This window comes from Salmo salar, chromosome ssa28 (assembly GCF_905237065.1).
Source record: "Salmo salar chromosome ssa28, Ssal_v3.1, whole genome shotgun sequence".
Classification (NCBI taxonomy): Eukaryota; Metazoa; Chordata; class Actinopteri; order Salmoniformes; family Salmonidae; genus Salmo; species Salmo salar.
The window spans coordinates 27,562,961-27,576,714 of NC_059469.1; the positions used below are offsets into that span (position 1 = coordinate 27,562,961).

At 39.7% G+C, this 13,754-nt stretch overlaps 1 protein-coding gene across 1 annotated transcript in view; it reads left to right on the forward strand.

Moving 5' to 3' along the window:
* Window positions 1-13,754, forward strand: part of LOC106589803 (bone morphogenetic protein 5-like) — a 42,642-nt gene that overhangs the window by 19,620 nt on the left and 9,268 nt on the right. The window contains exon 3 of the mRNA XM_014180152.2: window positions 11,001-11,149. Coding sequence (XP_014035627.1) covers window positions 11,001-11,149 — 149 coding nt within the window. The remainder of the gene's footprint in view (window positions 1-11,000; window positions 11,150-13,754) is intronic.

The following is a 13,754-nucleotide window of genomic DNA, read 5'->3' on the forward strand; positions in this document are numbered from 1 at the left end:
GAGACGCCGTGGAGAACGTTCTGCTGCCTGCAACATCCTCCAGCATGACCGGTTTGGCGGTGGGTCAGTCATGGTGTGGGGTGGCATTTCTTTGGGGGGCCGCACAGCCCTCCATGTGCTCGCCAGAGGTAGCCTGACTGCCATTAGGTACCGAGATGAGATCCTCAGACCCCTTGTGAGACCATATGCTGGTGCGGTTGGCCCTGGGTTCCTCCTAATGCAAGACAATGCTAGACCTCATGTGGCTGGAGTGTGTCAGCAGTTCCTGCAAGAGGAAGGCGTTGATGCTATGGACTGGCCCGCCAGTTCCCCAGACCTGAATCCAATTGAGCACATTTGACATCATGTCTCGCTCCATCCACCAACGCCACTTTGCACCACAGACTGTCCAGGAGTTGGCGGATGCTTTAGTCCAGGTCTGGGAGGAGATCCCTCAGGAGACCATCCGCCACCTCATCAGGAGCATGCCCAGGCGTTGTAGGGAGGTCATACAGGCACGTGGAGGCCACACACACTACTGAGCCTCATTTTGACTTGTTTTAAGGACATTACATCAAAGTTGGATCAGCCTGTAGTGTGGTTTTCCACTTTAATTTTGAGTGTGACTCCAAATCCAGACCTCCATGGGTTGATAAATTGGATTTCCATTGATAATTTTTGTGTGATTTTGTTGTCAGCACATTCAACTATGTAAAGATACAATTATTTAATAAGATTATTTCATTCATTCAGATCAAGGATGTGTTATTTTAGTGTTCCCTTTATTTTTTTGAGCAGTGTATATATATATATATATATATATATATATATATATATATATATATATATATATATATATATATATATATATATACACACAAACATACACACACACACACACACTGAGTGTACAAAACATTAAGATTAAGCTCTTTTCCGTGACATAGGTGACCAGGTGAATCCAGGTGAAAGCTATGATCCCTTATTGATGTCACTTGTTAAATCCACTTCAACCAGTGCAACTCAATATTAGGAAGGTGTTCTTAATTGTTTTGTACCCTCAGTGAGCTCCAAAAGTATTGGAACAGTGACACATATTTTGTTGTATTAGCTCTTTACTCCAGCACTTTGGATTTGAAATGATACAATGGCTGTGAGATTAAAGTGTAGACTGTTTTAATTTGAGGGTATTTTCATCCACATCGGCTGAATTTAGAAATTACAGCACTTTTTGTATGTTTTGGTCCTAAATTCCAAGCTGTGACTCTATAAACTTATTGGATGCATTTGCTGTTTGTTTTGGTTGTGTTTCAGATTATTTTGTGCCTAATATAAGTTAGTGGTAAATAATGTATTGGGGAACTTCAGAGTCACTTTTATCGTAAATAAGAATAGCATATGTTTCTAAACACTTCTACATTAATGTGGATGCACCATGTTTATGGGTAACCCTGAATGAATCGTGAATAATGTTGAGGAAGAAAGTTACAGAGGCACAAATATCATATCCCCGAAAATATGCTAACCTCCCTTGTTGTTGTAATGGTGAGAGGTTAGCATGTTTTAGGATTATGATATTTGTGCATTTGTAACTTTGTCACTGATCATTATTCACGAAATATATATATATATATATATATATATATATATATATATTATATATATATATATATATATATATATATATACAGTTGAAGTCGGGAGTTCACATACAGTTAGGTTGGAGTCATTAAAACACATTTTTCAACCTCTCCACAAATTTCTTGTTAACAAACTATAGTTTTGGCATGTCGGGTAGGACATCTACTTTGTGCATGACACAAGTAATTTTCGCAACAATTGTTTACAGACAGATTATTTCACTTATAATTCACTGTATCACAATTCCAGTGGGTCAGAAGTTTACATACACTAAGTTGACTGTGCCTTTAAACAGCTTGGAAAATTCCAGAAAATGATGTCATGGCTTTAGAAGCTTCTGATAGGCTAATTGACATAATTTGAGTCAATTGGAGGTGTACCTGTGGATGTATTTCAAGGCCTACCTTCAAACTCACTGCCTCTTTGCTTGACATCATGGGAAAATCAGAAGAAATCAGCCAAGACCTCAGAAAAAAACTGTAGACCTTCACAAGTCTGGTTCATCCTTGGGAGCAATTTCCAAAAGCCTGAAGGTGCCACGTTCATCTATACAAACAATAGTACGCAAGTATAAACACCATGGGGCCACGCAGCCATCATACCGCTCAGGAGGGAGACGCATTCTGTCTCCTAGAGATGAACGTACTTTGGTGCGAAAAGTGCAATCAATCTCAGAACAACAGTAAAGGACCTTGGTTCAAAAGGAAACAGGTTCAAAAGTATCTATATCCACAGTAAAACGACACCTATATCGACATAACCTGAAAGGCCGCTGAGCAAGGAAGAACCCACTGCTCCAAAACCACCATAAAAAAAGCCAGACTACGGTTTACAATTGCACATGGGGACAAAGATCGTACTTTTTGGAGAAATGTCCTCTCGTCTGATGAAACAAACATAGTTGGTCATTAAGGCCAAACTGTTTGGCCTTAATGACCATAGTTATGTTTGGAGGAAAAAGGGGGAGACTTGCAAGCCGAAGAATACCATCCCAAACGTGAAGCACAGGGGAGGCAGCATTATGTTGTGGGGGTGCTTTGCTGCAGGAGGGACTGGTGCACTTCACAAAATAGATGGCATCATGAGGCAGGAAAAGTATGTGGATATATTGTTATAACATTTCAAGACATCAGTCAGGAAGTTAAAGCTTGGTCGCAAATGGGTCTTCCAAATGGACAATGACCCCAAGCATACTTCCAAAGATGTGGCAAAATGGCTTAAGGACAACAAAGTCAAGGTATTGGAGTGGCCATCACAAAGCCCTGACCTCAAACCCATAGAAAATTTGTGGGCAGAACTGAAAAGCATGTGCGAGCTAGGAGGCCTACAAACCTGACTCAGTTACACCAGCTCTGTCAGGAGGAATGGGCCAAAATTCACCCAACTTATTGTGGGAAACTTGTGGAAGGATACCCGAAACGTTTTACCCAAGTTAAACAATTTGAAGGCAATGCTACCAAATACTAATTGAGTGTATGTAAACTTCTGACCCACTGGGAATGTGACGAAAGAAATAAAATGTAAACTTCCAACTTCAACTGTATATTTCAGCAGGGGTGCCACCAGGGTTGTGTAGGTTACTTTCTAAATGTAATCGGTTACAGTTGCAAGTTCCTGTCCAATATTGTAATCAGTAACGTAACTTTTGGATTATCCAAACTCAGTAACTTAATCTTATTATATGCATTTACTTTTCGATTACATTCTCCGGCATTCGAAGAAAATAAAGATGTATGTTACCAATTGAACACCATCTTTTGCATGATAAATCAATGTTATTGTTTACATAGCTGGCCATACATCAATGTTACAATTTACTTTATGGGTTAGTTATGTAGGCTTCTTCTAACCCATCGCTTTCTACTAAATATAATAATACGATTTAATTATATCTTTACATTAATATATATAATTTATACGTCCAAAAATGGATGTAGCAACTACAGATTGCCCCCTTTAAGTCTATCAAAAGTGTGTGAGTTTGAGCATGTGTCCATTAGGCCTATGGATGCATTAGATTGAGTAATAAAAGTCCTACTTTTATTCCATAGGCTGGGATCCGCACTATGAAGCTGTTGCAAGAGCACATTTTTCACTAGCTGTCCACTGGTTTCAAAAACAATGATTCAACCATTATTGGGTTCAAATATACATTTAGATTTGTGAACAGCCATCCACAACAACCACAATCTGTAAGGCGCAAATAGCTAAATGAGAGAACAGCAGTGTGATTCACATCAATGCGATATGTAGATATCAATAATAAGTGATATCCGTATCACCGTAGACTACACCAGTGCTGTTATCCTTACCGCCAAACGTTTATTCAAGTTGGATAATCTTTGAATGCCGACAGCAATTGCACCATTAGAAGACATAGCTTGGACTGTAGCCTACAAACGCCCATTCCTGCTCTTTCCTCGTGATCCATCAAACACATTTGGTGTGTCATCATAGTGGTCTCTGACTTGTGGTCAGACTCGCTCAGGTGGAACAAACTTAAACGTGTTCCTTTTTTCAATACTGATTTGAATGTCATTGAGAAAACAGAGGAGTGTCAAAGATTTTTTCCGCAAACATCCTTTCTGAATTTAAAATGAATCCTCGATGTAGTCATCTAGTTTTTCAAAAGTATCTGTAATCTGATTGCAATATTTTTTTTGTAACATAACGGATTATAGTTACCGTTTTTTTAATAATACCTTACATGTAATCTCCCCAACCCTGGGCGCCACTTTGGTTTTAGAAGTGGGAGGGACAACCTGGCGGGGGATCTGGGGGTCCTCCCACAGAATTGTTTGGGGCATCTAAAGCTAATTTCCTGCATTTTTACACAATCCAATATGCTGTCTCTATTTAATAACCTCTCTGGGGTATGTGGGACGCTACCCCAGAGACACTACCCCTGCTGCCAACAGCCAGTGAAATAGCAGGGCGCCAAATTCAAAACAACAAAAATCTCATAATTCAAATTTCTCAAACATACAACTATTATATCCCATTTTAAAGATACACTTCTCATTAATCCAACCACATTGTCCGATTTCAAAAAGGCTTACAGCGAAAGAATAGCATTAGATTATGTTAGGACAGCACCTATACAAGAAAAACCACACAGCCATTTTCCAAGCAAGGAGAGGCGTCACAAAAAACAGAAATACAGCTCAAATTAATCACTAACCTTTGATGATCTTCATCAGATGGCACTCATAGGACTTCATGTTACACAATACATGTATGTTTTGCTCGATAAAGTTCATATTTATATCCAAAAAAACCATTTTACATTGGCGTGTAATGTTCAGAAATATTTTGCCTCCCAAAACTTCCAGTGAATGAGCACATCAATTTACAGAAATACTCATCATAAACGTTGATAAAATATTAAACTGTTATTCAAAGAATTATAGATAGACTTCTCCTTAATGCAACCGCTTAGTCAGATTTCAAAACACTTTACAGCGAAAGCACACTTTGCAATACAGTACAGTACAGTGCAGTACAGCGTTCAGACACGAAACCAAACCCGCCATTTTGTGGAGTCAACAAAACTCAGAAATAATATTAGAAATATTCACTTACCTCTGATGATCTTCATCAGAATGCACTCCCAGGAATCCCAGGTCGACAATAAATGTTTGTTTTGTTTGATAAAGTCCATCATTTATGTCCAAATACCTCCTTTTTGTTCGCGCGTTCAGTCCACTACTCCGTGCAGGAAGTGCGCGCAAAATGTCACGACGAAAAGTAAAAAAAAGTTCTATTTACGTTCGTAGAAATATGTCAAACGATATATAGCATCAATCTTTAGGATGTTTTTAACATAAATCTTCAGTAATATTCCAACCGGACAATTCCAATGTCTTCAGAAAAGAAAAGGAACACAACTCTCACGTGAGTGTGCGCCTCTGAGCTCATGTCATTTTCTCACTCATCTACTTCCAGGAGGTCTTATTCTCTCCATATTCACAGTAGAAGCATGAAACAATATTCCAAAGACTGTTTACATCTAGTGGAAGCCCTAGGAAGTGCAAAATGAACCCTAAGTCACTGTATACTGTATCGGCAATCACTTGAAAAACTACAAACCTCAGATTTCCACACTTCCTGGTTGGATTTTTCTCAGGTTTTTGCCTGCCATATGAGTTCAGTTATACTCACAGACATCATTCAAACAGCTTTAGAAACTTCAGAGTGTTTTCTATCCAAATATACTAATAATATGCATATCCTACCTTCTGAGCCTGAGTAGCAGGCAGTTTAATTTGGGCACGGCTTTCATCCGGACGTCAAAATGCTGCCCCCTACCCTAGAGAAGTTAAAACAAAAAGTAAGCAAAAATTCACACAGTCATCAAGCTAGGTAAGAGATCATTATTTAAATGTTTAACCAGTAGCCTAACAAATGAACAACTCCTTAAAAAAGATATAGACTTTTCATTGTCTTTATTAAGACTTCCTCTCTACCAAATTTAAGCCAGACCGACCAGCCAGCCTGGTCCGCCTGCACGCCCGACCCCCACCAGTCTAGTCAATAACTCAACTCTTTCCCAACACAATTTCCCTCCCAGTTCCCACCTTTAATTGTTTTAATTCTCAAGGAAAAGGTTTGGAAACAACAACAAAAAACACACCAAAAAATATATACATGTCAAATATACATTAACTCACAGAAACAGCAAATCATATAATTATATAATTATATATAATTAGTCTCGTAGGCCTAATAGTACGGTATAGCTCTTTTTACTTGCACACAATATAGCTGGGTCACCCCTTCCTGTCCCTAGGGGTCCACCACACTGCAGCGCCCCAACCCAACACACCCCACTCAGCTTTAGGATCTTTGTGAAACATTCATTTTTTGGTTATGGGTGTGTTAGGCCAAGACCAGAGTGACAACCCACAGGATGGCAAACCCCCAGGGCCAGGACCGAGCAGCCTAGCAGCTAGGGATTGCCTAAATAGTTATCCCCTCTGTTGTGGGCATGTTTTCAATACAGAATCCTTTAGTCATATTGTATTCCATATAAGGCACCCAGACCTTATGAAAGTTTCCCAGTATACCCTTAATCTTGTAATAAATCGATTCTGGTGATACATAACTTGACATTGTGGGAGGATAACCAACCTTCCAATTAATGCCAATGCATTTCTTAGCTGCTATACATGCTTGATTATACAGTTTCTTCTAATAATAATCTCCAGTATCAACATTTCCAAGCAAACAACACAGGTAGAAGGGATAATCTGTAGACATGCTGAGATAAAAGAACATACTCTTTGCCAGAATTCAGCCAGCCTTCACAAGACCATAACATATTCAAATATGTCCTCTTTTGTGTTTTACACCTCCAGCAGAGGAAGGACATTTCTGAGTGCATGTAATTCAGTTTCACTGGCATATAGTACATTCTATGGATGGTCTTAAACTGCCTGAGATGATATGAACATGACTGGGCATTCAAACATATCTGTATCCATTCATCATCATCAATAGCTTCTACCAGGGGCCAGATTCACAAAACATTGCTTACGTAAGAAGTTTCTTAAGGAACAAAAATAGGAAGTTCATAAGATAGTTCTTAAATGCAATTCCTCAAAATGTTCTTAGGAATTCGTAGTTTTCTTAGGATCTTCGTAAATATCTTTCTTAAGAACTTCGTAAATATCTTCCTTATGTGGCATTGACATTAGTGACGTACTTGAAACCAGTAAATAAGCTTATGTGACAGGGATGATCGGATTTGGTTATTTTGTTATTTTTCACACATTATAGCCATCAGACTAACTATATCAAAATCAAAAATTGATAACCAAGAAAAGAGATTGAAGTGATGGTGGAGGAAATAGCAGCAAGGAAAAGGTTGCTATTGGTGAGACTTGATAACTGTGTGGTCACTGCAGAGACCAACATGAAAGGATGGGCGAGAGTGGCCGAGTCTGTCTCTGCCGTCGGGGGTATGGCAAGGGACAGTGACGCCATAAAAAATAAGTGGTCCGACATCAAGTTGGCTGCTAAGAAGAAGGGAGCTGAGAGACCATTCATGTGGACCAGCTGGAGGAGAAGGTGTCGTCCATCGTAGAGATGGTGGTAGAGGAACTGCCCAACTGGTAAATGAGTTAGCTACATTAGCTAGCTAACGTGTAAAGACATTATAGCCAACATAGCTAACAACGTTAAAGTTAGCTAAGTTAGCCATGTTCTTCTTTGCAAATTGACGAGATAGCGCTAGCTATTGAACACTTCTAGAATATTGTATTATATTGTTAATTACTAGCTGGCTAGATAATGTGTGTTTAATTTCTATTCTTGCTGTATTTAAATATCCGTTAGCCAACTGTGTCTGTGGCGCAAGAAAATGTTTGTGGTTACAAAAGTATCCATTCGTCTCAAGACAAGGGTTTAGCTGTCCTAAAGTTATGTAGATTTCCAAGAAGAAATCCCAAAGCATTATTTTCAAGAATCCCATTTCTTCTTAACTTTTTTCTTAGGAAGACATTTAGGAAAAACCTTAAGAACATTTCCAAAAACTTTATTGAGGAATAGCAATTTTTCTTAACTTTATTCTTAAGTCTATAGTTAAGGAAGAAAATGGCTGTTAAGAAGAAATTTCTTCTTAAGAGGGTTTTGTGAATCCTGCCCCTGGGTCTTCTTCACATTTTTGTTTCAGAATGTTTTGTGACATCAGGCAAAGCCTCTATCAACCCTTGATACAGTTTGGAAACCGTATGTGGCTTGTCCAGTGTTTGCTGCACAGAGAGAATAACGTGTTGTATCTGAAAAACTTCACCTCAGCTCCGTCACAGACTGATCTTCCCAGGCTGCCTGACTCTGCTGAGACCCCTGTTACCATCTGATCCTCCTAAGATGAGGCATGACAAAGAATTACCTTGGTGTACATTTATACATGATGTTATCTAAGAATATATTCAATGGTTCAATAATTGAAATGACCATCATTCCCAGATCCCAGACTGTAGCTTTAAGCTGCTGTCCTGTGGCTACTGTAGGTCTACCCATCAATTCAAGATGGAAGTTTGTATCATTCACTGATATAGTTAAAATACTTCAAAATTCACCTGAGCTCTGTAGATTGGTCTTCCCTGACCCAAGTCACCATCTGATCCTGCTAAGACATGATGAGCAGTGTTGTGTACTGTCTGTGTACTAGAGGACTGCATTCCCGGGGGATGCCTGCAGGACCTGACAGAGATCATTGCGGCGCGGTCTGCATTTTTCATGCTGCGGGCGGTCAGACAAATGACTTTGGGATGAAAATATTTTTCTTGTCCCACAGATTATTTGGAAACGGTCCTCTTTCTGCTTTGTATGCGTTAGCCTATTGTATTGTATTTTATTAAAAGCACATATTTTTTCACATTACTCACACACTCAGAATATGGTGCTTCAACTTTAGTAGCCTACCTCTCCTAGTTTGGCATGAGAGTTCAAGTGCATCTAGTATGTGTGGTCTCATTGAAATAGACTAAACTGCATACATGGGCACAGAATCACGTGGCTGTTAACTTAAATATGATAAGACTGTAGTTTACTACAGTGTCTGTAAATAAATATTGGTAATGGAATGAAGTGGAGGGTGCTCAACCAACGTGAGTTGAAGTGCAATCCAAAAATGTAATCATCACTGAAAAGAAAAAGGCACAATACGCACATAGGTTAGGCTACTATGGTGAGCGAGGGTTGCGCCTTTTCATTTTCAATAAGCATTGATTACCCATTTATTTGTCAATGCCTGCAAATCGTCCTCCTAAAAGGTAGGCTATATCCTATAGGACTCTGCAAAAAATAGCAAGTGTCGCTGTCATCATTCTTGCTGCTTCAAGTTCAGTAGCCATACAGTACCTGCGAGGTCAGGTGCGCTTGTGGTCTCAATTAAATAGAGTAGCCTATGCATGGGCAGAGAAGCACTGGGCAGTTATCTTTCCAAGAAAATGTACTTCCTAATTAGTTTACTACATTGCCTAGAAATAGGCCTAAATATTGATCACCCATATTTCTCGGTCTGAAAATCTTCCCACTCTTTAAAGGTAGACCCAAAAATACTGTACATACAAGCAACTGCTGTTATATTGTTACAATAGGGACCTCATATCGCAATCTGACAGACAGCTAGAGGCTAGAGCTGACCTGGCTATGGTAGCTACTAGCTAGTGCAGCTAATTCATTCACCTCAGTCGAGAGAGGATGAAACTTTAGCAAATGTTATATGTCAGTTGCACTAGCTAATAGCTCAGCACTGCGAATAAACACTAGTTTTGTTTTTTTCTGTTAAGTTAAACAGCAGTTACCTTAACAGCTACATCAGTCAACTAAAGAGTAGCCAGTTTCTGCTCTGCTTGCTTTTACAATTTTGAAAAAAAGTGTAACACACTGACAGCAGCTGCCTCTGTTCAACTCTCTGGTGTTGGTCCAACCAGCTTTCCAGTACCTTTGCCTTTTACACAGCCTGTCCGCCCACTCTGTGGTGTCCGGATGGTCCTAAATCCAGCCTGCTGAACACTCCAAACAGCCTAGCGGACCGCTCTGAGGCGTCCACGTCGTCCTAAAGCACATTGTTGCTGCTTTTGTTATCGTATTTCAATGATAAAACTGGGGGGGACAGAAATGTAATTTCAGAATGTAAATTATTCCATTAGGTATTATTGTGGAATTGTTAGATATTACTTGTTAGATATTGCTGCACGGTCAGTACTAGAAGCACAAGCATTTCGCTACACTTGCAATAACATCTGCTAAACACATGATTGTGACCAATAAACTTTGATTAGATTTTATTTGAGTTTGAAATGCAATTTCAGAATGTCGGGACGACATGACCCCCCGTCCCCAGTGAATGTTGCGTGACTGTATTTCAGAAGAATTTTCTTCAAAATATGGGGCTCAAAGGACAGAGCAAATGGATCAATAAATTGAACTAGTAAGATACATGTTTGTCAAATTATGTTTTTGGCTCAGATCTGAGAGAAAAAGATGGAATAAATTGCATCCAGTAGGGATTATTCAATGGTACTTTGTTTCTATAATAATTTCCAATATGGTATGTTAGGGCCTCCTTAACTGTTCTTCTGCTTCCAAGTCTAAACGACACAGAGGAAGCATATTCTCTCTTTGTGTGGCCCCGTGCAAGTTTTAACAACATTAACGTGGATAAACAGGAATTTCATGATTAGTTCCAGAGCTTAAAGAGGAGAGGAAGGCCCATCAATTATATCACCCCTGTGCTAAATCTTTTTTATTCAATAAATCAAACTATTAAACATAATAATGGATGTGCATTGCTTTGCGTGTCAAGTGATCACATGCATACACCTGTTCTTTTTTTTATTGATTTTTCTATGTATTTTTTTCCTCAACAGGGATGCAGAGACGTTCTTGTTGGATTCCAAAAAGATCAAGGCCTCTGATGGGGGCTGGCTGGTCTTTGATATCACAGCTACCAGTAACCACTGGGTGCTGAACCCACTGCAGAACATGGGTCTGCAGCTCTCTGTTGAAACTATGGATGGTAATGGAAGCATTACTTTTCTTCAGCCTTTGTTGTTGCTGGGAATTACATATAGAAAAGCAAATGGCAGTTAAACTTTGTAGTTACCCCAAAACTGGTCTTCCAAAGTCACACCCAAGTTCTTTGCCATCTTGTAGGTAGACACAGCTGTCCATAGAGGAGAGTTTAGGTCTTTATTGTCAGGGTTTGAGGTTGCGATGTTGATGTTTACCATGAAGATATAGGAGAGAGAAGGACAGACAGAGCTGTTCGCTTTCTGCATAGCAAAGGTAGGATAAGCCCTGTGAAGAGAAAACAGAGCCCTGTGACTTGTTCGTGGTCTACAGAGAGAACAACAGGGGAGGAGAACTGAGCCCTGGGGAAAGGGGGACACCTAGTCAGTTGTACAACTGAATACCTTTAACTGAAATGTGTCATCTGCATTTAACCCAACACCTGTTGCTTGGCTTCATGGGCTCCCAAGTGGCACAGTGGTCTAAGGCACTGCATCTCAGTGCAAGAGGCATAATTGCAGTCCCTGGTTAAAATCCAGGTTGCATCACATCCGGCTGTGATTGGGAGTCCCATGGGGTGGTGCACAATTGGCCCAGTGTAATCTGTGTTTGGCTGGGCAGTCATTGTAAATAAGAATTAGTTCTTAACTGACTTGCCTAGTTAAAATAAAAATAAATAAATGGTAAGGGTAGATCCTCTTCATGTGTTTGTGGTGATCATCCTGAGATGCCCATTCCTCATAGAGGTGGGCTTCAGAGCAGGATCTGATGTTTCAAGTGTCAAATGCAACCGACAGGAACAAGAGGATGACAGCTTATAAAATCGCAGTTTTAGTAGTGAAGAATTTAAGTATGTTCATTTGGGATTTTTTTTCAGGAACAATGTTAATGTTAATAAAAATATATATATTTTAGTATTATATGCACACTAGAGTAAATTGAGCCATAATCCTTGCATCTATTATTATGCTATTTATATTACATTAACTGATGACATATGACCATAAATCAATAATAAAGCCTCTTTGTGGTTTGAGATTAATGCAGTCAAGCCAAGTGTAACGGACCTTGCATATGCTCATATCAACAATGCAAGCTTACATGATGCAAGGATTTTTACCCACTTTTGGTTGGTGCAATTCAAGAGTTTCATTCCAAAAAGCTTTATATCCCTTTTCAGAAATGTTCGTAAATTAGCTTTTATTGTTTAAATAAATTATGAAAGATATTGATATGTTTTTCAATATCTAATCAATGACAGACATATATTTGTTTAAAATCTATCACTTGATAGATGTTTTTTTGCTAAATGCTGCCTCACTCTCAGGGAAATAAGTTGTACTCCTAGGTTTTAAACAAATTTTTTTTGTACACAAATTTACAAATGATACATTTGTGACATCAACATAATTTAAGAATATATATTCTGTACAGTAATGAGATATGTATGCAGATGCTCTTATCCACAGCAACTTACAGTTAGTGCATTCATCTTAAGATAGCTAGGTAAGACAGCCACATATCACAGTCAAATGTGACCCATTTCAGGAAACTAGGCATATGTCGCGGGTCACTACTTCACAGGAGAGCCGTTTCAACGTAAACATTTTTATCAAAATACGTTCTTGGCAGAAATGCCTTCTCGAACATGTGAGCTTTCATGTGCCTTAATAACAAATGTGTATGCCATCTGTAAATACAAATACAATTGTTAAATAACGAGCATAGTTGGTTGAGCCACAGAAAAAGTCAGCAAACTTCCCACTAGCCATGATTGGCTGAGATAATGAGTGGGCTGGACATGCCGAGAGATGAGTTGGGATTGTTCTGCCATATGAACTCAGCAAGAAAAGAAACGTCCTCTCACCTTCAACATAATTTATTTTCAGCAAACTTAACATGTGTAAATATTTGTATGAACATAACAAGATTCAACAACTGAGACATGAACTGAACAAGTTCCACAGACATGTGACTAACAGAAATTGAATAATGTGTCCCTGAACAAAGGCGGGGTCAAAATCAAAAGTAACAGTCAGTATCTGGTGTGGCCACCAGCTGCATTAAGTACTGCAGTGCGTCTCCTCCTCATGGACTGCAACAGATTTGCCAGGTCTTGCTGTGAGATGTTACCCCACTCTTCCACCAAGGCAACTGCAAGTTCCCAGACATTTCTGGGGGGAATGGCCCTAGCCCTTACCCTCCGATCCAACAGGTCCCAGACGTGCTCAATGGGATTGAGATCCGGGCTCTTTGCTGGCCATGGCAGAACACTGACATTCCTGTCTTGCAGGAAATCACACACAGAACGAGCAGTATGGCTGGTGGCATTGTCATGCTGGAGGGTCATGTCAGGATGAGCTTGCAGGAAGGGTACCACTGTAATGCACAGCGTTGAGATTGCCTGCAATGACAACAAGCTCAGTCCGATGATGCTGTGACACACCGTCCCAGACCATGACGGACCCTCCACCTCCAAATCGATCCCGCTCCAGAGTACAGGCTTCCGTGTAGCACTCATTCCTTCGACGATAAACGTGAATCCGACCATCACCCCTGGTGAGACAAAACCGTCGCTCGTCAGTGAAGAGCACTTTTAGCCAGTCTTGTCT